This window comes from Bos grunniens, chromosome 26 (assembly GCF_055505025.1).
Source record: "Bos grunniens cultivar Pamir isolate PY7600 chromosome 26, Bosgru_T2T1.0, whole genome shotgun sequence".
In the NCBI taxonomy this organism is placed as follows: domain Eukaryota; kingdom Metazoa; phylum Chordata; class Mammalia; order Artiodactyla; family Bovidae; genus Bos; species Bos grunniens.
Genome location: NC_141190.1, coordinates 8,978,043 through 9,000,937, shown reverse-complemented (window position 1 = coordinate 9,000,937; position 22,895 = coordinate 8,978,043). Strand labels below are relative to the sequence as shown.

The 22,895-nt window shown below is 39.4% G+C and overlaps 1 protein-coding gene across 3 annotated transcripts in view; it reads left to right on the top strand.

The window, feature by feature from the left end:
* Nucleotides 1-22,895, top strand: part of ASAH2 (N-acylsphingosine amidohydrolase 2) — an 82,628-nt gene that overhangs the window by 53,319 nt on the left and 6,414 nt on the right. For all 3 annotated transcript variants that reach the window (XM_086379172.1, XM_086379170.1, XM_086379173.1), the window contains 8 exons: nucleotides 1,199-1,303; nucleotides 1,420-1,501; nucleotides 4,004-4,119; nucleotides 5,126-5,220; nucleotides 8,194-8,233; nucleotides 9,017-9,112; nucleotides 13,509-13,604; nucleotides 17,275-17,421. In XM_086379172.1, coding sequence (XP_086235298.1) covers nucleotides 1,199-1,303; nucleotides 1,420-1,501; nucleotides 4,004-4,119; nucleotides 5,126-5,220; nucleotides 8,194-8,233; nucleotides 9,017-9,112; nucleotides 13,509-13,604; nucleotides 17,275-17,421 — 777 coding nt within the window. The remainder of the gene's footprint in view (nucleotides 1-1,198; nucleotides 1,304-1,419; nucleotides 1,502-4,003; nucleotides 4,120-5,125; nucleotides 5,221-8,193; nucleotides 8,234-9,016; nucleotides 9,113-13,508; nucleotides 13,605-17,274; nucleotides 17,422-22,895) is intronic.

Below are 22,895 nucleotides of genomic sequence, written 5' to 3'. Positions count from 1 at the left end.
GGAGGCGGTCGTACAGGTCTTAAGAGACTCAGCAACACAACAACAACAAAATCAGGGGAGGTGGGCTGCAGCTGGTGTTTCTGACTTATCTCTTGAGTTCCCACACAGCAGCGGAAACTGGAATGGCAATAGAATGAAAATGAATTAGGTGTCAGGCATGGGCACTGGTGCTGAAGCAGGGTTTGCCTCCTCTACTGTAGGATAGAGATGAATAAAAACAAACATTGCCAGGGGCCTCCTTGGTGTTTCAATGCTTAGACTTCACTTTCCAGTGCTGACTGATCCCTGGTAGATAAGCTAAGATCCCACATGCCTCAGGCCAAAAAACCAAAACACAGAACAGAAGCAATACTGTAACCGATACAATAAAGACTTGAAAGAACACAAGCATTTCTGAATATATTTTTATTCACATTTCCCATAAGATTAAAAAAGGAATTCATATATTTCTCATAAGATTAAAAAAGCATCAATTGATCCTATTGGAAAAAAAGACCATCAAAAGATGGACAGTGGGTGAGAGAACTGATGCAGATGAAGTGGCTCCTGAATTCTCTCAAGTCCCTCTTTGGTATTAGCCCCTGCCAGAGAACTCAAGGACTATGAGAGGGAAAACTCCATGAGAGTCCCTGAGGAAAAACTCTTGTTCTCTGCAAAGAAGATAATTTGGTCCGTCTACTCCTAACCTGCCTTGGTGGCTCAGATGGTAAAGAATCTGCCTGTGATGCAGGTAACTGGGATTTGATCCCTGGATGAGGAAGATCACCTAGAGAAGGGAATGGCTACCCACTCCAGTATTCTTGCCTGAAGAATCCCATGGACAGAGGAACCTGGTGGGCTACATTACAGTCCATGGGGTTACAGAGTTGGACATGACTGAGCAACTAAGGCTTTCACTCCTAACCTTAAAATATCTTGACTGTCTTTCCAGTGAGGTTGGAGCATCTTGTGCCATAGCCTGCATTGCTGGAATGTCGTATTTGTGGGCAATAAACCCAGGTCAACAGTCTCAGGGCCTTCAGGTTTCTGGGAAGTCACTGTGGGTTTGGTGGAGAGTTGAAAATGCTCTGGCTAATCAGCCAGCACCACATTACTTGACTGAAAGATGCTTTTCCAAATTGGCACTTTTTGGGTAAAAGTGTATAGTATTCATTTTAGCTCGTTTGCTTTTCATGGTAAGGCTGTGTGGGTTTTCTAGGAACTGTATGAGTCTGCCTCCCAGGAGGTAACTGGGCCACTGGCTTCAGCTCATCAGTGGGTGAATATGACGGATGTCACCGTCTGGCTCAATTCAACACACACAGTAAGTGTCACTGAGTCATACTGATTATGTGCCACAAGGGAGAAGCTCTGGGCTGATCTTATCGTTGAAGTTCAACTTCTGTTTCTTTTGTTTGTGTTAATTTTTTTTTCCTTTAGGTAAAAACGTGTAAACCAGCCTTGGGCTACAGTTTTGCAGCTGGTACAATCGATGGATTTGGAACCGTCAGTTTTACTCAGGGTGAGGTGCAGTCTGATCAGGTTTATGGTTCTAGATTCTGAACTTCAGGACTCTTTTCCTTAACAGGTTTTCACATAGCCACTACATTTACTATTTTAATTTCTAAAATTTAAGGGTAGGTAGGCTTTCCAGGTTTGTACATGATTTCTCAAGGGTCAGTATCTTTCATAATTTAGCTTTCCACGGATTCAGATAAGAATCAGAGATTCTCTCTGCATTTCAACCTGTGGAGGAATAGTTTTAAATTGGGCAGGAATGGAGTTGGAATGGTGCAGAGTAGGAGTGTCATTTTAACACCCACAATATGAATTGGCCCTTCCATCTGGTTATTAGTGTCTTTTTCCTGGAATTCTTTATTGGAGCCCAAATTCCTCAGAACAGAAGACTTTAGGAGCATAAAGCATGTGATCCTGGGTCTTCTTCCTGTGTGTATTTCCATGATTATTATAGGTTTTATACTTTATCCTGATTATCACTGTAATAACATGCATTGGAAAGTACACAAAGTTAAAAAAATTGAAAAGTAGCACCAACAGGCAATATTTTGGCTTATTTTATTCTGGTCTTCTATATACATGTATATTTTGGAACCATTAGTTGAAAAATAAATACAATTGTAACATAATACAGTTGGCATCATCTTGCCTGGAAATATTTCATCTAGCTTGGTCTAATGTTCTAAAATAAATAATTTTTGATAGCTTGATTGAGATGTAATTCACAAAACATAAAATTCAGTGGTTTTTAATGTGTTCACAGATACATGCAACCGTCACTTCCATCAATTGTAGAACGTTGTCATCACCTCAAAGAGAAACCCTGTACATTTTAGCCATCACAGCCCAGTCCCCATCTCTTCCAGGCCTAAGAAGCCACGAATCTCTATCTCTATATTTACCTCTTCTGGACATTTCGTATAAATGGAATCATAAAAATACGTGGCTTTTTGTGTTGGCTTATTTCACTTAGCATCATGTGTTCAAGGTTCATCCCTGTTGTATCATGGATTCTAAAATAATTTCATTGCCTTTTTTCTTTTTAAAAATTGTTTTATTGAGGTAGAGTTGATTTCAGTGTAGTGTTAATTTCTGCTGTACAGCAAAGTGCCTCAGTTATACACAAATGTGTATATATATAATGTATATATATATACATGTTCTTTTTCATTTTCTTTTCCCTTGTGATTTATCACAGGATATTCAATATAGTTTCCTATGTTATACAGTAGAATCTTGTTTTTTATCCATTCTCTATATAATAGTTGCATCTACTAATCCCAAGCTCCCAATCCAGCCCTCCCCCTTGGCAATCACTTCTATTCTCTATGTCTGTGAGTCTATTTTGTAGATAAGTTCATTATGTCATATTGTGGCTGAATAATATTTCACTGTATGGTTTTGTCGGATTTTATTTATGCATTCCTCAGCTGATGGACATTTGGGTTGTTCTGTTTTGGGCTGTTAGGAATAATGCTGTTATAAATATTCACGTCCAGGCTTTTGTGTGAGCATATGAGTTCATTTCTTTGGTACATGCCTGGAAGTGGAATTGCTGGATCACTATGGTAAAATTATATGTTTAATTATTTGAGGAACTACCAGAGTATTTTCAAGTCATTGCACAATTTTATGTTCTCATCAGTTTCTCTCTGAAGATTCTAATTTTTTCACATCCGCACCAATACTTGTTTTTATCTTCCTTTTTTTTGATTCTAGCTACCCCTGGGGTGTGGAGTGGTATCTCATTATGGTTTTAACTGGCGTTTTCCTGGGATATTGAGCATCTTTTCTTATATTTGTTGGCCATTATTGTGTCTTACTTGGAGAAATATCTGTTCATGTATTTTTCTTATTTTTAAATTGGTCTATTTGTCTTTTTATTACTGAGCTAGAAGAGTTCTTTGAGAGTCCCATGTGTGCTCTATAAGTAGGTCCAAATAAGTTCATAGTAATTATATTTTCCTGATTATGTATTCTATGTTCTTAGGTTTTGTAGTTAACATAGCTTTTTCCTAGATTATGGGTGTTAGGCTTGGTGGTTTTTAATTGCTCGTGTGTGTGTATACACATAATTAAGTGGAGATCAAGAGAGGGTCTTTAGAGACCACAAGTTAAACAACTGGTACTTCAAACTGGAGATATCTTTTATAGCTCTCAAAATAGGAAAAGGATAATTCAGCTCATTGACCTGCATTTAATTATATCATATTTTAAAAATTGGCAACATGGTTGAGGAAGAGCAATAAAAACAAAACCTGAAAGATGTAGAACATGTATATTCTTTTACTCTATCAACCACATTGAGGATCTAATTAAATAATGGCTCCTACTTTAATATGAACAGGAAATTTTACCTCTTCTATTTTGCAAACTGTTTGAAATCATTGAACAGCAAACTTAATAAAATCTCTCAAAGTTCTGAAAGCATTATTGTACAACATTTGTCAAAATGATGGTATTTTTCAGAGGGTTGCAATCATATTAATCATAACATTCCTAATAGGGATGACAGAAGGCGATTCATTTTGGGACACTCTTCGGGATCAGGTTCTGGGCAAGCCATCTGAAGAAATCAAAGAATGCCATAAACCAAAGCCAGTCCTTCTTCAGACTGGAGAGGTAATGCATTTGGATTATCATGGTGAAATTAGTATATTGTTATTTTTAAATTTATGGATTATCAGATATGAATAGGTCTGTGTTGAATAGTAGATCTGTGTATTATACAAATGTTCCCAAATTAAATTTTTAATATTAAAAATATGGATGCCATAAGTTTAAGGAAATAAGGAAATAGGAAATAAGGGGTATGATTACTAAATATACTGACTTAGACTTTTACATCCATAGTAAATAATTGAAACAATTAGAACAGAGGAAAAGGAAGAATAAGATTAAGATGTATGAGCACAGAATTCCTCACAGAGAAAGACATCTCAGGTTATTTTCCAGAACTCAGGCAACATTATTAACTAAAGCAATATTCTTTAAATACCCTTTGGAGCATGGATTTTCATTTTCATGCCAGTGTTCATAATACCATGAATTTTTGATGTAGAAACAATTTTTAAATATAATTTTTTTTTCTAACATTTACTTAGAAGTTCTTCAAGAAGGAGAGGCAATGAAGAAATAGAAGGAATAGAGGGAAAGATTCTGTGCTAATCTGAACATGGTAAAGGATATAGTCTCTTGGAGAAGAAAAGTAAGGCAAGACTTAGTAACTGAAGATTTAAAGTGTTATATAGAGTAAAAAGAGAAATAATTAAGTTATTTCAAATGATGGTAATTCCTTGTTTGTCTTGTATAAGGATAGTCACCATGGTAATATAGGAGAACCTTGGTTATCTGTTACACATTGTGATTCCATAAAGCCACCAAAAACTTCATTGATGAGAACATAATTCCAGGTTAATGGGACACTGGTATTTGAAATTCACATATTAATTCTAGATAGAATATTTAATACTACATGACTTAGAAAAACACCTGTGACTGTAGGATAAGACACTCAAACAACTGGAAACATTGAATATCCATTAACAAAGGAAATTCTGTGAGCAGCATTTGTCTCGAGCAAAGAGAGTAATATTCCTAACACAGTTTTCATGCTTTTGGTTCCTAGCTGTTAAATCCTCATCCCTGGCACCCAGATATCGTTGACGTTCAGATTGTTACTCTTGGGTTCTTGGCCATCACTGCCATCCCTGGGGAGTTCACGTAAGTTCCTCTTTTTTATTTTGTGAGATTTTTGTGGTAGTTGTAGATGTGTTTCTGTTGAAATCACTTCTTATCATGGGCAGATAACCCTGTACTGACTCTTCTGTATCCTACTGTGCTATGTATGGCCAATAGTGACAAATATTTCCAACCCTCTTTTGGTGGGGCCTCTGAAGAATAAACCTCTTTATGCCTCTCACTGGTGGGTATCTTTTTTTTTTTTTTTCTGAATGTTGAGCTTCAAGTTAACTTTTTCACTCTCCTCTTTCACCTTCATCAAGAGGCTTTTTAGTTCCTCTTCACTCTCTGCCATAAGGGTGGTGTCATCTGCATAATCTGAGGTTATTGATACTTCTCCCGGCAATCTTGATTCCAGCTTGTGCTTCTTCCAGCCCAGTGTTTCTCATGATGTGCTCTGCATATAAGTTAAATAAGCAGGGTGACAATATACAGCCTTGACATACTCCTTTTCCTATTTGGAACCAGTCTGTTGTTCCATGTCCAGTTCTAACTATTGCTCCCTGACCTGCGTATAGGTTTCTCAAGAGGCAGGTCAGGTGCTCTGGTATTCCCATCTCTTTGAGGGTTTTCCACAGTTTATTGTGATCCACACAGTCGAAGGCTTTGGCATAGTCAATAAAGCAGAAATATTAGAATGTTAAAGCTCAACATTCAGAAAACGAAGATCATGGCATCTGGTCCCATCACTTCATGGGAAATTGATGGGGAAACAGTGGAAACAGTGTCAGACTTTATTTTTTGTGGAGGGGGGCTCCAAAACCACTGCAGATGGTGACTGTAGCCATGAAATTAAAAAACACTTACTCCTTGGAAGAAAAGTTATGACCAACCTAGATAGCATATTGAAAAGCAGAGACATTACTTTCCCAACAAAGGTCCGTCTAGTCAAGGCTATGGTTTTTCCAGTGGTCATGTATGGATGTCAGAGTTGGACTGTGAAGAAAGCTGAGCACTGAAGAATTGATGCTTTTGAACTGTGGTGTTGGAGAAGACTCTTGAGAGTCCCTTGGACTGCAAGGAGATCCAACCAGTCCATTCTGAAGGAGATCAGCCCTGGGATTTCTTTGGAGGGAATGATGCTAAAGCTGAAACTCCAGTACTTTGGCCACCTCATGCTAAGAGCTGACTCATTGGAAAAGACTCTGATGCTGGGAGGGGTTGGGGGCAGGAGGAGAAGGGGACGACAGAGGATGAGACGGCTGGATGGCATCACTGACTCGATGGATGTGAATCAGAGTGAACTCTGGGAGTTGGTGATGGACAGGGAGACCTGGCGTGCTGCGATTCCTGGGGTCCCAGAGAGTTGGACACGACTGAGCGACTGAACTGAACTGAACTGAGTGGGTATCTTGAAGTAAATGTAAAAATTTGAGAAGTTATCATTCTAGATTAAAATTGTGCAGTGACTTATTATGTCAGCAGAAAGACTTTAAATAATATTAAAATACAGGAACATGAAACAATCAGTTTAGGTATTAGAAGCATGGAAACATGTTTTAAATTTGCTCTTTATGCCATATTTCCTGTCTTAATAAGTAGCAATTTTGTGTCTTTCCGTTGCTCAGGGCCTAAATCTCAGTCATCCTTGAGTTCTTTTTCAATTTTCCCTGCTTTAAATCCCTCAGCAAATTCTGCATGTTCTATTCAACACTTTCCATCATTCTGCCCTGACCCACCTCCTCCCCACTTGGGTCTAAGTCACCATTGCCTCTCCCTGGATTACTGCAATAACCATCTCACTTTCTTGCTTCTCCCTTACTCCTCTATAGTCTTTTCTCAACATTATAGCCAGAGATATCCCTATAAAGCATAAGTGAAATCATGTCACTTATCATAACCTTTCAATAGCTTCCCAACTCTCCAGAGAAACCTTCACACCCTTATAATATGCTGCAAGGCCCTCTGCGATCCTCTCTTCAGCAAACTGTCTGATCTGATTTTGTACCACTCCGTACAAAATTAATTTGCCTCAGTCACACCTGCTGCAGCCACCTTGGCTCCACTACAATTCTCAGACTACCAAGCATGCTCCTGTTTTAGGGCTTTTGAACTTAAACAGCTCCTTCTACCTGCAACACTTACCCTCCATATATCTCCATGGCCAACTCTTTCATTCCTTCATTTCTCTGCTGAAAACTCTAACAAAGATGCCAGTCCTGCTTACAGTACATGACACTGTTTTCACCCAGCACTGCTACCAGCATCATTGCATCGCTACCACCACCACCACAATGACCACCACCATCCTCTTTCATCCTTATCCTGCCTTATATTCTGCATTGCACTTATTGTCATCTCACTTTTTAATTTTCTATTGACCATCTTCTCTTCCAAGAATGTAAGCTCCATACTGTTGAGTCCTCAGCAATTTCAAGTGGGTCTGGTATAAAGTTAGTAGCTCACTTGTGTCCCCATGTAATCCCCCAGGCTCCTCTGTCCGTGGAATTCTCTAGGTAAGAATAATGGAGTGGATATCCATTCCCATCTCCAGGGGATTTTCCTGACGCAGGGATTGAAGCTAGGTCTCCTGCATTGCAAGTGGTTTCTTTACCATCTGAGCTAAGTAAATGAATGAAGCGTAAGTTCTCTGTAGGCAGGAATAGTGTACACTCTACTTGCCTCAGCTCTTATTAACATGGAATGTAACCAATTGTTGACTTGGTGAATGGAAGACAGTTGTAATCTTCTGCCAGTGATATTCACTGATTCTGTTTTCCTCCTTTAACTTATCTGGTTTTGGCTTAGGATTTATTTTGAAGATAGGGCAGTGTGGAAAAAAGCTCAGCCAGAACTTGCGTTGTTTCTCTACACTTTACTGTGGTGTAGCCAGGCTAACTTTTTGGCTTTCCTTACAAGTTTGTGTGTACCTCGCACCTTTTCTGTTCCTTTCTGTGTACCTTGCGTACATTCTGAATAGGAAACCACTTAGATAATTCTGTTTTCTTGACTCAGGACCATGTCTGGACGGAGACTTCGGCAGGCAGTTCGAGAAGTAAGTTACAAATGAAATAATATACCTGTGCATTTTTATTTGGAAAAGAGAAGAAGAATTCCCTATCCTTGTGATCTGATACCTTTTAAATTAATCTTTGCTAAGATGATAAGAGTTTTACACTTCTTGAAAGTAAAGGCTGGAGGTGAATATGAAATATTGATGGCATAAGAATAAAATTAAAAATATAAAGGAAATATAGTAGGATTAAAATGTTTTATTTGTATTTATGTACTAATACTTTAAAATTTATGAGTTTTATGGATTCAGTAGTAAATGACCCCAAGTTCATTAATATCTTAAAGTCCTATATAAAAAAATCTAACACATTGAAAATTATGTATTTTATCTGTATTTGTGATTTTTTTTATTTCAGAAAGTATTGTCCATGTTTCTAAAATGACATAACCAGCAAAAGTCTTATTATTTGGAGCTGGAAATAGCTACTGTGGTTAGCTAATAATGCTCCCTTTAGACTTTTTAGGAAATTGATAAAACACCTATATTTTTAGTGATAAAGTTCTGCATCAGGAAGTAGAGTCATTAGGGTGTTCATAGATCCATTGACTTGCCCAACTGGAGTGCAGAGTTAAGGCTTTTAACTTTTCACCAAGGACTCTCTGATACTCCTGTATTCCTGGGCAATTTTGACCATTGGAAAAATATTAAGATAGATATATTACAATAAAAATTCATATTGATAATTGTATGTTAAATATAACAAAAATGATAATACACTTTAAGATGAAGAGTAATTTTAGTGCACTCTCCCCTTTGCCCTAGGAATTTGAAGCTTATGGGATGCTGAATATGACTGTTGTTATTTCAGGTCTATGTAATGTATATACACACTACATTACCACATATGAAGAATACCAGGTAAAGTAGAAAGTTCTCTTCATTTAAATGAATTATATCCTGGTCAAGACTATTGTATCAAATGCAGATTTTCTTTCTGGACTTCCTTAATCATGTTTTTTGAGAGATGATTTTGTTTTAGAGCAGGTAAGAAAAGGATAAGCTAGAGGTCATATTTGGGAGTTCTAGGTTGACCATTTCCAAGTTCAGTAGAGAATTCTAGTCTCATTAACTTCCACTTTCCCTGAAATAAATTACCTGGTCAAGGGCACTGGTAATAAGCCTGGGTTATGGCATACAACATTTCTAACTCGATCCATAATGCTTTTGGTGCCTTAAGCTTCTGTAGAACCTGAGAAAATGCCCATTGGCAGCTACTATCTAGAGAAAGCACTGGCTAAGCACCTTGCAAATGTGATTTTATGTAATCCTCTCAATTAGCCCTGACTGAAGTAGGGTATTATTATAGCGTGATACAGATTAAGAAACAGAGCCTCAAAAAATTAGGGAGGCTGCTGACTGGTGATGTTTTTATTTTGTTTGTTACAAATAGTACAAAAAGTAGCCTAAGTACTTTTAAACACCAGTAGCTAAAAACGTGAAAACAGGGTAGAAGTCCATACTTACTAGTTTCTAATAGATCTGAGGTATAACTTGGCAATCCATGGTGTGGCACACAGGCTGCCTCTTGACAAATGCTCAGTAATTCCAGCAGTGGAGTCCGCCCTGCTGCCCTCTGTTGACTTTACTGAAGGTCCCTGCCTTTGAGTGATTCCTGTTGAATAAAGATTCTTAACTGGGATAAACTTAGATGAGAATAATAAGTTAGATGAGAATAATTCCATTTTTGCCTTATCTGTAACTGTAATTTAGCATTATAGTAAAGTAATGCTCAAAATTCTCCAAGCCAGGCTTCAGCAATATGTGAACCATGAACTTCCAGATGTTCAGGCTGGTTTTAGAAAAGGCAGAGGAACCAGAGATCAAATTGCCAACATCTGCTGGATCATTGAAAAAGCAAGAGAGTTCCAGAAAAACATCTATTTCTGCTTTATTGACTATGCCAAAGCCTTTGACTGTGTGGATCACAATAAACTGTGGAAAATTCTGAAGGAGATGGGAATACCAGACCACCTGATTTGCCTCTTGAGAAACCTATAGGTAGGCCAGGAAGCAACAGTTAGAAATGGACATGGAACAACAGACTGGTTCCAAATAGGAAAAGGAGTGTAAGGTTGTATATTGTCACCCTGCTTACTTAACTTACATGCAGAGTACATCATGAGAAACACTGGGCTGGAAGAAGCACAAGCTGGAATCAAGATTGCTGGGAGAAATATCAATAACCTCAGATACGCACATGACATATGGCAGAAAGTGAAGAACTAAAGAGCCTCTTGATGAAAGTGAAAGAAGAGAGTGAAAAAGTTGGCTTAAAGCTCAACATTCAGAACGAAGATCATGGCATCCGGTCCCATCACTTCATGGGAAATAGATGGGGAAACAGTGGAAACAGTGACTGACTTTATTTTTGGGGCTCCAAAATCACTGCAGATGGTGACTGCAGCCATGAAATTAAAAGATGCTTACTCCTTGGAAGGAAAGTTATGACCAACCTAGATAGCATATTCAAAAGCAGAGATATTACTTTGCCAACAAAGGTTCATCTAGTCAAGGCTATGGTTTTTCCAGTGTTCATGTATGGATGTGAGAGTTGGACTATAAAGAAAGCTGAGCATTGAAGAATTGATGCTTTTGAACTGTGGTGTTGGAGAAGACTCTTGAGAGTCCCTTGGACTGCAAGGAGATCCAACCAGTCCATCCTAAAGGAGATCAGTCCTGGGTGTTCATTGGAAGAACTGATGTTGAAGCTCAAACTCCAGTACTTTGGCCACCTGATGCGAAGAGCTGACTTATATGAAAAGACCCTGATGCTGGGAAAGATTGAGGGCAGGAGGAGAAGGGGACGATAGAGGATGAGATGGTTGGATGGCATCACTGACTTAATGGACATGGGTTTGGGTAGACCCCAGCAGTTGGTGATGAATAGGGAAGCCTGGCGTGCTGCGGTTCATGGGGTTGCAAAGAGTCAGATATGACTGAGCGACTGAACTGAACTGAGGAAATGACAACCCACTCCAGTATTCTTGCCTGGAAAATTCCATGGACTGAGGAGCCTGATGGGCTATAGTCCATGGTGTTGCAAAGAGTGAGACGTGACTGAGCAGGCTCGCATGTTATTTAGCACTTCTTTCAATTATGAATGTAGCCAACAAATGACAGTAACATGATCAGTACTATGACTTTTGTCATCAATAGGAACCATGAGTATTTTTATATCCCACCTAGTTACTGCATATATGGAAATATCTTTTATTCTCATTGAAAGTGAAAGTCACTCAGTTGTGTCTGACTTTTGCAACACCATGGACTGTACAGTCCATGGAATTCTCCTGGCCAGAATACTGGAGTGGGCAGCCATTCTCTTCTCCAGGGGATCTTCCCAACCCAGGGATCAAACCCAGGTCTCCCACATTGCAGGTAGATTCATTACCAGCTGAGCCACCAGGGAAGTCTTTTATTCTCGTTGCTATTTTAAAATCACAGTAGTTATTAGATCTCCTACAAGATTTTGTTATTCAAGGGCATCACACAGAAACACAAACATTGCTCTGTCACAAAGCTAGTTTATTATTCAATTACATTTAATGGGTTTCCTTTGTCTACCTATGTATTTTATTTTATTTTGTGTGTTTAGAAACATTACTATTAGCAGGGTCCATCGCCTCAACAGTCTGCCAAAGGAGACCATGGTACAAATAGTTAGAAACTCCTACTAGCTTGTCTCCTGATTAGGGACATGCAAAAATTAGTATTAATTAATTGATTTATTCACTCATTCATTCAACAGATGTGTTTTGTGACAGATATTGTATTAGCCACTATCTGGGCATGACAATGGTTATGAATCTGCTCCTGCCCTCAAGCCCACTAGAATTTATGGGTCAGTAGAAGACATAAAAGACATAGAAGAAAGCAGATGATTCCATTTCCCATTTCTGTGAAAGAGATGCACAAGGTGTTATGAAAGCAAAGAGAAAGAGCAGCAGTTTAGACTGGGTGTTTGACACTGGGGACTGGCAAATTTTCATGAAGATATATTGTTTGTCCAGGTTCTTGAGAATGAGTAAGGACTGATTAAGCAAATATAATGAAAGTTAATGGAAAGTGTTCCATATTGAGGGAGTTACATATGCAAAGGTCCAGAGGGGCGGGCTTAGTATATTTAAGGGGCTGTACTTAGCTGAATACCCTGGGATAAACATGAGGAGGGTAGTGAGATGGGCTAAAGTGGGAGGCAGGGGTTAGTCAATGGAGAATCTTCTGTGCTATGCCACAGAGCTCTGACTCAATAAGGAGGATTTTAGGGCACTCTAGTCCAATTCAAAGGAAGGAATGCTGTGATTTAGAAAGCTCACTAGGATGGCAGTGTAGAAAATGAATTGGAAGGGCAAGTGTGAAGGCAGAGAACTGTGGAGGCAGAGAACTAACTGATGAAGAAGCTGTAGTTATGATCTGGGTGAGAGGTAAGGGTTTGACCAAGGTTAAAGCAGTAAAGAAAGAGGAAAATGAAAGAATTCAAGAGGTTTTTAAGGAATGATGACTTGGAGACTTACAGGATGACTGCCAGACAATCCTGGCATAGGCTTCACTGAGATGAAGAATGTTACAGGGAAAGCGGATATATTTGGAGGGATAAGTTCCATGTTAGATTTGATGAATTGAAGGTTTCTGTGAATAACCAAATCTTTGGACCGCAGGTGAAAGGAGATGTATTTGATTTTATTTTATAGTTCTGTGATGGTTAAATGGGCTCCCCAGGTGGAAGTGGTAAACAATCTTTCTGCTAATGCAGGAGATGTTGGTTCAATCCCTGGGTCAGGAAGATCCCCTGGAGAAGGAAATGGAAACCCACTCCTGTATTCTTGCCTGGGAAATCCCAGGGACAGAGGAGCCTGGCAGGCTACAATCCATGGGGTCACAGAAGAGTCAGACATGACTTAGCAACTAAACAACAAGAAGAGGATGGGTTAAATGTCCTTTTCCAGATGGTTCTATAACCATCCAATTTATTCAGGATGGTTTCTTTCAAATAAATCCCTCTTTCAAATAAAATGGATTGACTCTCCAAATGGCACGCGCCAAGAGAATTCATTGCCTTTAACGAATAGTTGGTGGGAACCATTCACTTCAGCTGGTAAATGGAAATGCTCGCCCTCCTTTGTCATAATTAGCTTTGAATGACATCAGTTTGGATATGCAAGATGTACAATCATCACCTGTCACTAAAATCAACACCTGCAAACGGATTGAACTGTGCAGGATGGTGTCCAACTCTGCTCTGTCCCTCCTGCAGGCGCAGCGGTACGAGGCCGCATCCACAATTTATGGACCGCATACTCTGTCTGCCTACATCCAGCTTTACAGAGTCCTTGCCAAGGCCATTGCTACGGTAATCAAACATTGTGTTTGTTTGTCTCAGGAGTGGGGAGATGAAGAGGGAAGTCAAAAAGACCTTCGCTTTGAGTGTTCAGTTCCTTTATATTTAAAAATATTATAGCTGTGAGGTATCTCTAAAAATTGAAACCGATAAAATGAATTCAGAGTCAGTTAGTCATCTTTTGGTGGTGACCACTTTTTTTCATATATATTATCTCATATTAGTCTCGCAATCAATGTGTGAAGTATAGAGTTATCATTTTCCCCCATTTTTCAGATGAGCAAATAGGTTCAGAGATGAGAAGTGATCAAGCTTACTATAACTGAGAGTTGAACCAGTACTCCCTAACCCTGGTCAGTTTCTCTCCATTTGCTTCATGAATTGAGTGGTTTATCAATTCTGACATGTCCATTTTCTTTATTAGAACATCTCTGAAATTGGGGTGTATCTTCCAATCAAAGGAATCTTACAATTATACATTAGCATGTTTTTACTTTCTTGGTGGCTCAAAAATAATAATAGTTATTATAATCAATAGAGCCTTAGATTTGATAAAGTATAAGAGTTGTCTTCAAATGTACATATACATTGTATCTACCTAAAATATGTACACCTAAATGAGTTTATTTAAAGAAACAACACTCCTGTAAATCTTACCTCTGGTATATAGTTTATATACAAAGATGCGTTCTGGTGGCAGAAGATTAGTCAATATGCAGGATAACGACTTTAAGATAATAAATGATCCTTGTATAATACCACATAAGCCCCAAAAGGCTGTGAGGCAGGGATGGCTTAGCCAAGACAATAAAGCCCTTTCAAAGAAAAAGCTTGCATTCCCACCAACAGTGTAAGAGAGTTCCCTTTTCTCCACACCCTCTCCAGCATTTATTATTTGTAGACTTTTGGATCGCAGCCATTCTGACTGGTGTGAAATGGTACCTCATAGTGGTTTTGATTTGCATTTCTCTGATAATGAGTGATGTTGAGCATCTTTTCATGTGTTTGTTAGCCATCTGTATGTCTTTTTTGGAGAAATGTCTATTTAGTTCTTTGGCCCATTTTTTGATTGGGTCGTTTATTTTTCTGGAGTTGAGCTGTAGGAGTTGCTTGTATATTTTTGAGATTAGTTGTTTGTCGGTTGCTTCATTTGCTATTATTTTCTCCCATTCTGAAGGCTGTCTGGTGGGAATGCAAACTAGTACAGCCACTATGGAGAACAGTGTGGAGATTCCTTAAAAAACTGGAAATAGAACTGCCTTATGATCCAGCAACCCCACTGCTGGGCATACACACTGAGGAAACCAGAAGGGAAAGAGACACGTGTACCCCAATGTTCATCGCAGCACTGTTTATAATAGCCAAGACATGGAAGCAACCTAGATGTCCATCAGCAGATGAATGGATAAGAAAGCTGTGGTACATATACACAATGGAGTATTACTCAGCCATTAAAAAGAATACATTTGAATCAGTTCTAATGAGGTGGATGAAACTGGAGCCTATTATACAGAGTGAAGTAAGCCAGAAGGAAAAACATAAATACAGTATACTAACGCACATATATGGAATTTAGAAAGATGGTAACAATAACCCGGTGTATGAGACAGCAAAAGAGACACTGATGTATAGAACAGTCTTATGGACTCTGTGGGAGAGGGAGAGGGTGGGACGATTTGGGAGAATGGCAATGAAACATGTAAAATATCATGTAGGAAACGAGTTGCCAGTCCAGGTTCGATGCATGATGCTGGATGCTTGGGGCTGGTGCACTGGGACGGCCCAGAGGGATGGTATGGGGAGGGAGGAGGGAGGAGGGTTCGGGATGGGGAACACATGTATACCTGTGGCGGATTCATTTTGATGTTTGGCAAAACTAATACAATTATGTAAAGTTTAAAAATAAAATAAAATTGGAAGAATAAAAAAAAAAAAAAAAGAAAAAGCTTGGATATATCAAATTGAAACAAAACTGCTATTTCTGTAGGTCAAAACAGTGAAATATTGGAAATTTCATGTGCCTCCACCTAATTAGCTATTGACTATGTATTTGAAATCTCAGTAGAAGGAATCTACTTTAAGGTATATGGGGTTGGCCAAAAAGTTCATTCAGGTTTTCTGTAACATCTTATGCAAAAACCTGGATAAACTTATTAGCCAACCCAATATCTTAATTACCTGATTATTGTTTTATCATAATATGCCTTTCAATTTTAGATCTGATACTTTCTTTTCAATTATTTTTAGTTTTTATCATAAAACCTGTACCTATTTGTAGAATATCCAGATTATAAAGATATGTATAAACCTATAAGCTATATCTAGAGATAACCACCCGAGAAGGCAATGGCACCCCACTCCAGTACTCTTGCCTGGAAAATCCCATGGATGGAGGAGCCTGGTAGGCTGCAGTCGATGGGGTCGCTGAGAGTCGGACACGACTGAGCGACTTAACTTTCACTTTTCACTTTCATGCACTGGAGAAGGAAATGGCAACCCAATCCAGTGTTCTTGCCTGGAGAATCCCAGGGACGGAGGAGCCTGGTGGGCTGCCAGACATCTATGAGGTCACACAGAGTCGGATACGACTGAAGCGACTTAGCAGCAGCGGCAGCAGAGATAACCACTGTTTAACTTTCATGCAATTACAGGTTTATAGCTCTTCCCATAGAAAGAGAGGCATCAAATTTTATAGTGATATTTAGGAAGTGTGATTCACTTTGCAGAAATTTGTTTCAGAATATTATGGTTATGCGTCTAAGAATATCTATGTGATCTTGGGCAAAAATACCACTGAGTGTCTGCAAACCTATTTTCCCATTTGCAAAATGGGAATGATGATGAGTAGATTATATGGCTGGTATAAAGATTAAGTATATAGAGCAAAGGTTAAAGTATATTAAATACGTATGAAGGGCTATTAGAGATTAGAGATTAGAATTTTGATGGCACTATTAAAGGTGACACATTTTATGGAAAACATAGATTAAACTGGGCATGTTATAGGCTGATCTTAACTTTTAAATTAAAACTATATTTATTATATTCATTAATTAGCACAGAGAAGGATTTAGGAAAATACTTGGTAGTGACTTTGGTTAAGAGAGACTTAACACTTTTTAAACATTTTAAAGAATAATTACAATGTCATGTCACAGAGGCTGACCATGTGTTCCTATTGAGAGTCATACACGTAAAGAATGGTTGTCCCAGAATCTAAACTCACGTAGCGTGATTCCTAGCTTACACTCAGATTATACTGACGAGGGGAGTGAAAGTGTTTCCTGTGACCGAAATGTTCTTCTGTCACAAAAGTTAAAATTATGGACATCTAGGCTCCAATTTCAGCAAAGTTCCCCTCATATTTTGTTACATTTGTTAGCTCTTGGGAAGAGAGAGAAAAAGTGAAAGTGAATGTGTGTGTGTGTGTGTGTGTGTGTGTGTGTGTGTGTGTGTGTGTGTTCCAGTGAAGACATTTTGGGGAGGGTGTGGAGAAGGCAATGGCACCGCACTCCAGTACTCTTGCCTGGAAAATCCCATGGATGGAGGAGCCTGGTAGGCTGCAGTCCATGGGGTCGCTAAGAGTCAGATACGACTGAAGCGACTTAGCAGTAGCAGTGGTCAGGGAAAAAGGTCTCCGTTCTGTATTGTACGCCCCTTAAGCAAATACTCTCTGTTCTAGGATACTGTAGCCAATTTGAGCAGTGGTCCAAAGCCTCCATTTTTTGAAGAACTGATGTCTCCATTAATTCCAAATATTGTGGATAGAGCACCTGAAGGCACAACTTTTGGGGATGTCCTGCTACCAGCGAACACTATATACAGAGTGGTAAGACTTGGAAAGGGATGTTGGGATCCTTATGAGGCCTATACTTGAAGGTGGGGGAAAGATGTTGTTTAAAAGTCACCACCTGCCTTGAATCATGCCACGGACCAGTTGTTAGCAATGATTTTGAAAATTGTTCTTATCTCTGCAGAGGCTCTGCACACATGAGAATGGGGAAGTATTTATTTTTCAGATGGCAATTTTGGAAAACTTGAATTTCTAAAATTCAAATTATTCCTTTTTTTTTTTTTTTTTAAGAGATAGACATGGAACCATTCATTGCAGCGTAGAAAAGTGGTTTCTTAAATCAAGGGTGGGAAAACACGGAAATGAAGCAGGTTTTCTACCCCTAGTACTTTATATAGATCTTGTTTCTTGTAACTTTGCTAAATCATTTATTAGTTTCAATAGATTTTCTTTGGTGTGGATTCCTTAGAAATGTCTATGTATGGTATGTCATCTGTGAATAAAAGCAGGTTTACTTCTTTTTGAGTTTCTTTTCTGGATACCTTTTATTTCTTTCCTTATTGCATTGGCTAGAGTCTCCAATGTAATGTTGAAAAGAAGTTGTAAGAATGAACATCCTTATCTTGTTTCTAATCTTAGGAGGAAAAGTATTCAGTTATTAAGTACAATGTTTTCATCAGAATTTCTGTAGATGCCTTTTATTAGGTTAAAAAATTCCCTTCTATGTCTAGTTTGTTGAGAGTTCTTATGAAGAAATGGTGTTGACTTTTTTCCAAACGCTTTTCTGTGTCTACTGAGATGATCATGTGGCTTTTGTTTTTTATCTATTAATAGGGTGTATGTTATTAGTTGATTTTCACATATTAAATAAATACCCTTTACTCATGGTATACCAGAGAAGGCAATGGCACCCCACTCCAGTACTCTTGCCTGGAAAATCCATGGACGGAGGAGCCTGGTGGGCTGCAGTCCATGGGGTCTCGAAGAGTCAGACACGACTGAGCGACTTAACTTTCACTTTTCACTTTCATGCATTGGAGAAGGAAATGGCAACCCACTCCAATGTTCTTGCCTGGAGAATCCCAGGGATGGGGGAGCCTGGTGGGCTGCCATCTATGGGGTCTCACAGAGTCGGACACAACTGAAGCAACTCAGCAGCAGCAGCAGCAGTAATGATATACAATACTTTTTACATGTTGTTAAATTTGGTTTAACAACATGTGGGCTTCCCTTGTAGCTCAGTTGGTAAAGAATCTGCCTGCAATGCAGGAGACCCGGGTTCCATCCCTGGGTGGGGAAGATCCCCTGGAGAAGGAAATGGCAACCCACTCCAGTTATCTTTGCATGGAAAATCCCATGGACAGAGGGGCTTGGTGGGCTGCGGTCCACGGGGTCACAAAGAGTCGGGCACAACTGAGCAACTAACGCCTCACGACCAACACTTCACTTCACAAATTTGGTTTGCTAATATCTTTCTAGAGAGTTTTGTACTAGTGTCTATGAGGGGCATTTCTAGTCTTTTCATGTGTTGTCTTTGCTCTTGCTATCAGGGTAATACTGGTATCAGAGAAGAAGTAGGAAGTGTTTCCTCTCATATTCTGAAAATGTATGCAAAAGATTAATATTATTTCTTCTTTAAATATTGGATCAGATTTACCAGCAAAGTCATTTAAATTTGGGTTTCTCTTTATGGCAAAATTTTAAATCACTAATTCAATTTCTTTACACAATTTAGGCATATTTAGATGTTCTATTTTTTCTTGTGTCAGTTGTATGTCTTTCTAGCAGTTTAATTTGTCTTTAGGAATTTTCCCATTTCATTTAATTGTCTAATGTGTTGGGATAAACTTGTTCATAGCATTCCTTTATAATTCGTTTAATTCCTGTAAGGTCAATAATGATGTCCCCTCTTTCTTCCTGGTTTTGCTGACTTGTGTTTTCAAAGAGCCATCTTTTAGCTTCATTGATTTTATCTGTTGTTTTTCTATTTCATTGATTTTTGCTCTAGTGTTTAATTTCCTTCCTTCTGCCTGCTTTGATTTTATTTTGCACTTCTCATCTCTTAAGGTGGATGCTTAGGTTATTTTTATGTGTAGTGTCCTTTTATAAATTCCTCTGTTGGTTTTTTACTATGTATATTTTTAGCTATTTTCCTGATATTAGGGACTTGGAAAAGAACTCTCTTTCTGCTCTTAACCTTCCACTCTCAATACTTCTGACAGCAATTGTGTGGAGGTTCCCCCCACAGTAATTGTGTAGAGGTTCTCCTGTTCCCTGTGGACACCAATTTGATGCCCTCAATTCAATTCTGATGTTATTTACTTGGAGTTAAGGGCTCAGTGGGCTTCCTTGGTGGCTCAGATAGTAAAGAATCTGCCTGCACTGCAGGAGACCCAGGTTCGATTGGGAAGAGCCCCTGGAGAAGGGAATGGCTACCCCACTCCAGTATTCTTGCCTGGAGAATCCCATGGACAGAGGAGCTACAGTCCATGGGGTTGCAAAGAGTTGGACCTGTCTGAGCTACTAACACTTCCACTGTTTGTTTGTTTGTTTGTTTTTCACAAAGGCTCAGCTCCACAGGACAGCACCCTCTCTTCCCACTTCCTTCTCCCCATACACACGTGTTTCAGACGCCAATGGTAAATCCAAGTTATCACCTGTGCATCTACCAGCCTGGTTATAAATTGAAGATGCTCTGGCTATAAATTGGAGATTCTCCTCCTCAGGTTTAATAACTTGCTAGAACAGCTCACAGAACTTTGGAAAATAGTCTACTGACTAGATCACCAGCTGATTATAAAAGGATACAACTCAGGAACAACCCATGGAAGAGATGCGTAGAGCAAGGTATAGGGGAAGGAATGCAGAGCTTCTCCAGTCATTCCGCTTTCCAGAATCTCTGCACGTTCACCAGCCTGGAAGCTCTCTGAATCCCATGCTTCACGGACTTCTGTGGAGGCTCCCTTACCTGGCCATGATTGATTAAATCACTGGCCATGGATGGTTAACTCACTCTTAGCTCTTTTCCCTCCCTGGAGATCAGGGAGTTCGAGTTGAAAGTTCCAACTCTCTAATCACCTGGTTTGTTCCCCTGACAACTAGCTCCCATTCTGAGGTTATGCAGAAGCCTCCAGCCACCAGCCATCTTATTTTCATCCAGAAAGACACTTTAGTACAGATTTGATAGCCTTCCCCGCTCTGGTTGAACTGTAGTAACACAGAGGGTGAGCACAACCCTGGTAAGAAAACCAAGAACTTGTACTGTGCTTACTCTAAGTTTCAGTTCAGTTCAGTCCTTCAGTCGTGTCCAACTCTTTGCGACCCCATGAATCGCAGCACGCCAGGCCTCCCTGTCCATCACCAACTTCCAGAGTTCACTCAGACTCACGTCCATTGAGTCAGTGATGCTATCCAGCCATCTCATCCTCTGTCATGCCCTTCTCCTCCTGCCCCCAATCCCTCCCAGCATCAGAGTCTTTTCCAATGAGTCAACTCTTCACATGACGTGGCCAAAGTACTGGAGTTTCAGCTTTAGCAACATTCCTTCCAAAGAAATCCCAGGGCTGATCTCCTTCAGAATGGACTGGTTGGATCTCCTTGCAGTCCATGGGACTCTCAAGAGTCTTCTCCAACAGCACACTTCAAAAGCATCAATTCTTCGGCGCTCAGCCTTCTTCACAGTCCAACTCTCACATCCATACATGAACACTGGAAAAACCATAGCCTTGACTAGACGGACCTTTGTTGGCAAAGTAATGTCTCTGCTTTTGAATATGCTATCTAGGTTGGTCATAACTTTTCTTCCAAGGAGTAAGCGTTTTTTAATTTCATGGCGGCAGTCACCATCTGCAGTGATTGTGGAGCCCAAAAAAATAAAGTCTGACATTTTTTCCACTGTTTCCCCATCTATTTCCCATGAAGTGGTGGGACCAGATGCCATGATCTTCGTTTTCTGAATGTTGAGTTTTAAGCCAACTTTTTCACTCTCCTCTTTCACCTTCATCAAGAGGCTTTTTAGTTCCTCTTCACTTTCTGCCATAAGGGTGGTGTCATCTGCATATCTGAGGTTATTGATATTTCTCCCGGCAATCTTGATTCCAGCTTGTGCTTCTTGCAGCCCAGCGTTTCTCATGATGTACTCTGCATATAATTTAAATAAGCAGGGTGACCATATACAGCCTTGACATACTCCTTTTCCTATTTGGACCAGTCTGTTGTTCCATGTCCAGTTCTAACTGTTGCTTCCTGACCTGCATACAAATTTCTCAAGAGGCAGGTCAGGTGGTCTGGTATTCCTATCTCTTTCAGAATTTTCCACAGTTTATTGTGATCCACACAGTCCAAGGCTTTGGCATAGTCAATAAAGCAGAAATAGATGTTTTTCTGGAACTCTCTTGCTTTTTCCACGATCCAGCTGATGTTGGCAATTTGGTCTCTGGTTCCTCTGCTTTTTCTAAAACCAGCTTGAACAACTGGAAGTTCACGGTTCACGTATTGCTGAAGCCTGGCTTGGAGAATTTTGAGCATTAGGGAAAAGGGATGGGGGGAATAAATTAGGAATTTGTGATTAGCAGATACAAACTACTATGTAGAAAATAAACAATAAAGTTCTACTGTATAACACAGGGAACTATATTCAATGTCTTTTAATAACCTGCTGCTGCTAAGTCACTTCAGTCGTGTCCGACTCTGTGCGACCCCATGGACAGCAGCCCACCAGGCTCCCCCGTCCCTGGGATTCTCCAGGCAAGAACACTGGAGTGGGTTGCCGTTTCCTTCTCCAATGCATGAAAGTGAAAAGTGAAAGTGAAGTTGCTCAGTCATGTCCAACTCTTAGCGACCCCATAGACAGCAGCCCACCAGGCTCCTCCTTCCATGGGATTTTCCAGGCAAGAGTACTGGAGTGGGGTGCCATTGCCTTCTCCTTTAATAACCTATAATAACCTAAAATGAAAGTGAATATGAAAAAAATATATAATTGATCACTGTACACCAGAAACGAATATAACATTGTAAACTGACTATATTTTAAAAAATAAAATAAAATTTAAAAGTGGTTTTTTGATAGTTTTGTCAATATACATAGTTGCTTTACAGGGAAAGGACATACTGACCTCCTCATGCTGTCATGCTGAACAGACATTTCTCACCATTTGAATTGGCACATTATATCTGTAGTGGGGTTGTCTCTTGTTGTTAAGATGAGTGTGAGTGAACAGGAATTGTGATGGTAGGAAAAAAATCAAGGACAAGAACATGTAAGGATTAGGAAAATTTGGCTAATCATGAAAATTTTATTTTTTAAGTGAACCATGGTATGGTTTGCAGGGATGATTTCTCTATATAAAGAATAGAGTGATTTTTGCAGAAAATTCTAACTGCTGCTGAAACATTTTTCTAGCCATTGGTGAGGCTGGCTAATTTGATAATCTCACTGGTGAAAATGAAGAAAATTAGAAAAAATAAATTGATGGTAGTTATTCAGGGGAGTTAACAGTAAGTAATTGAGC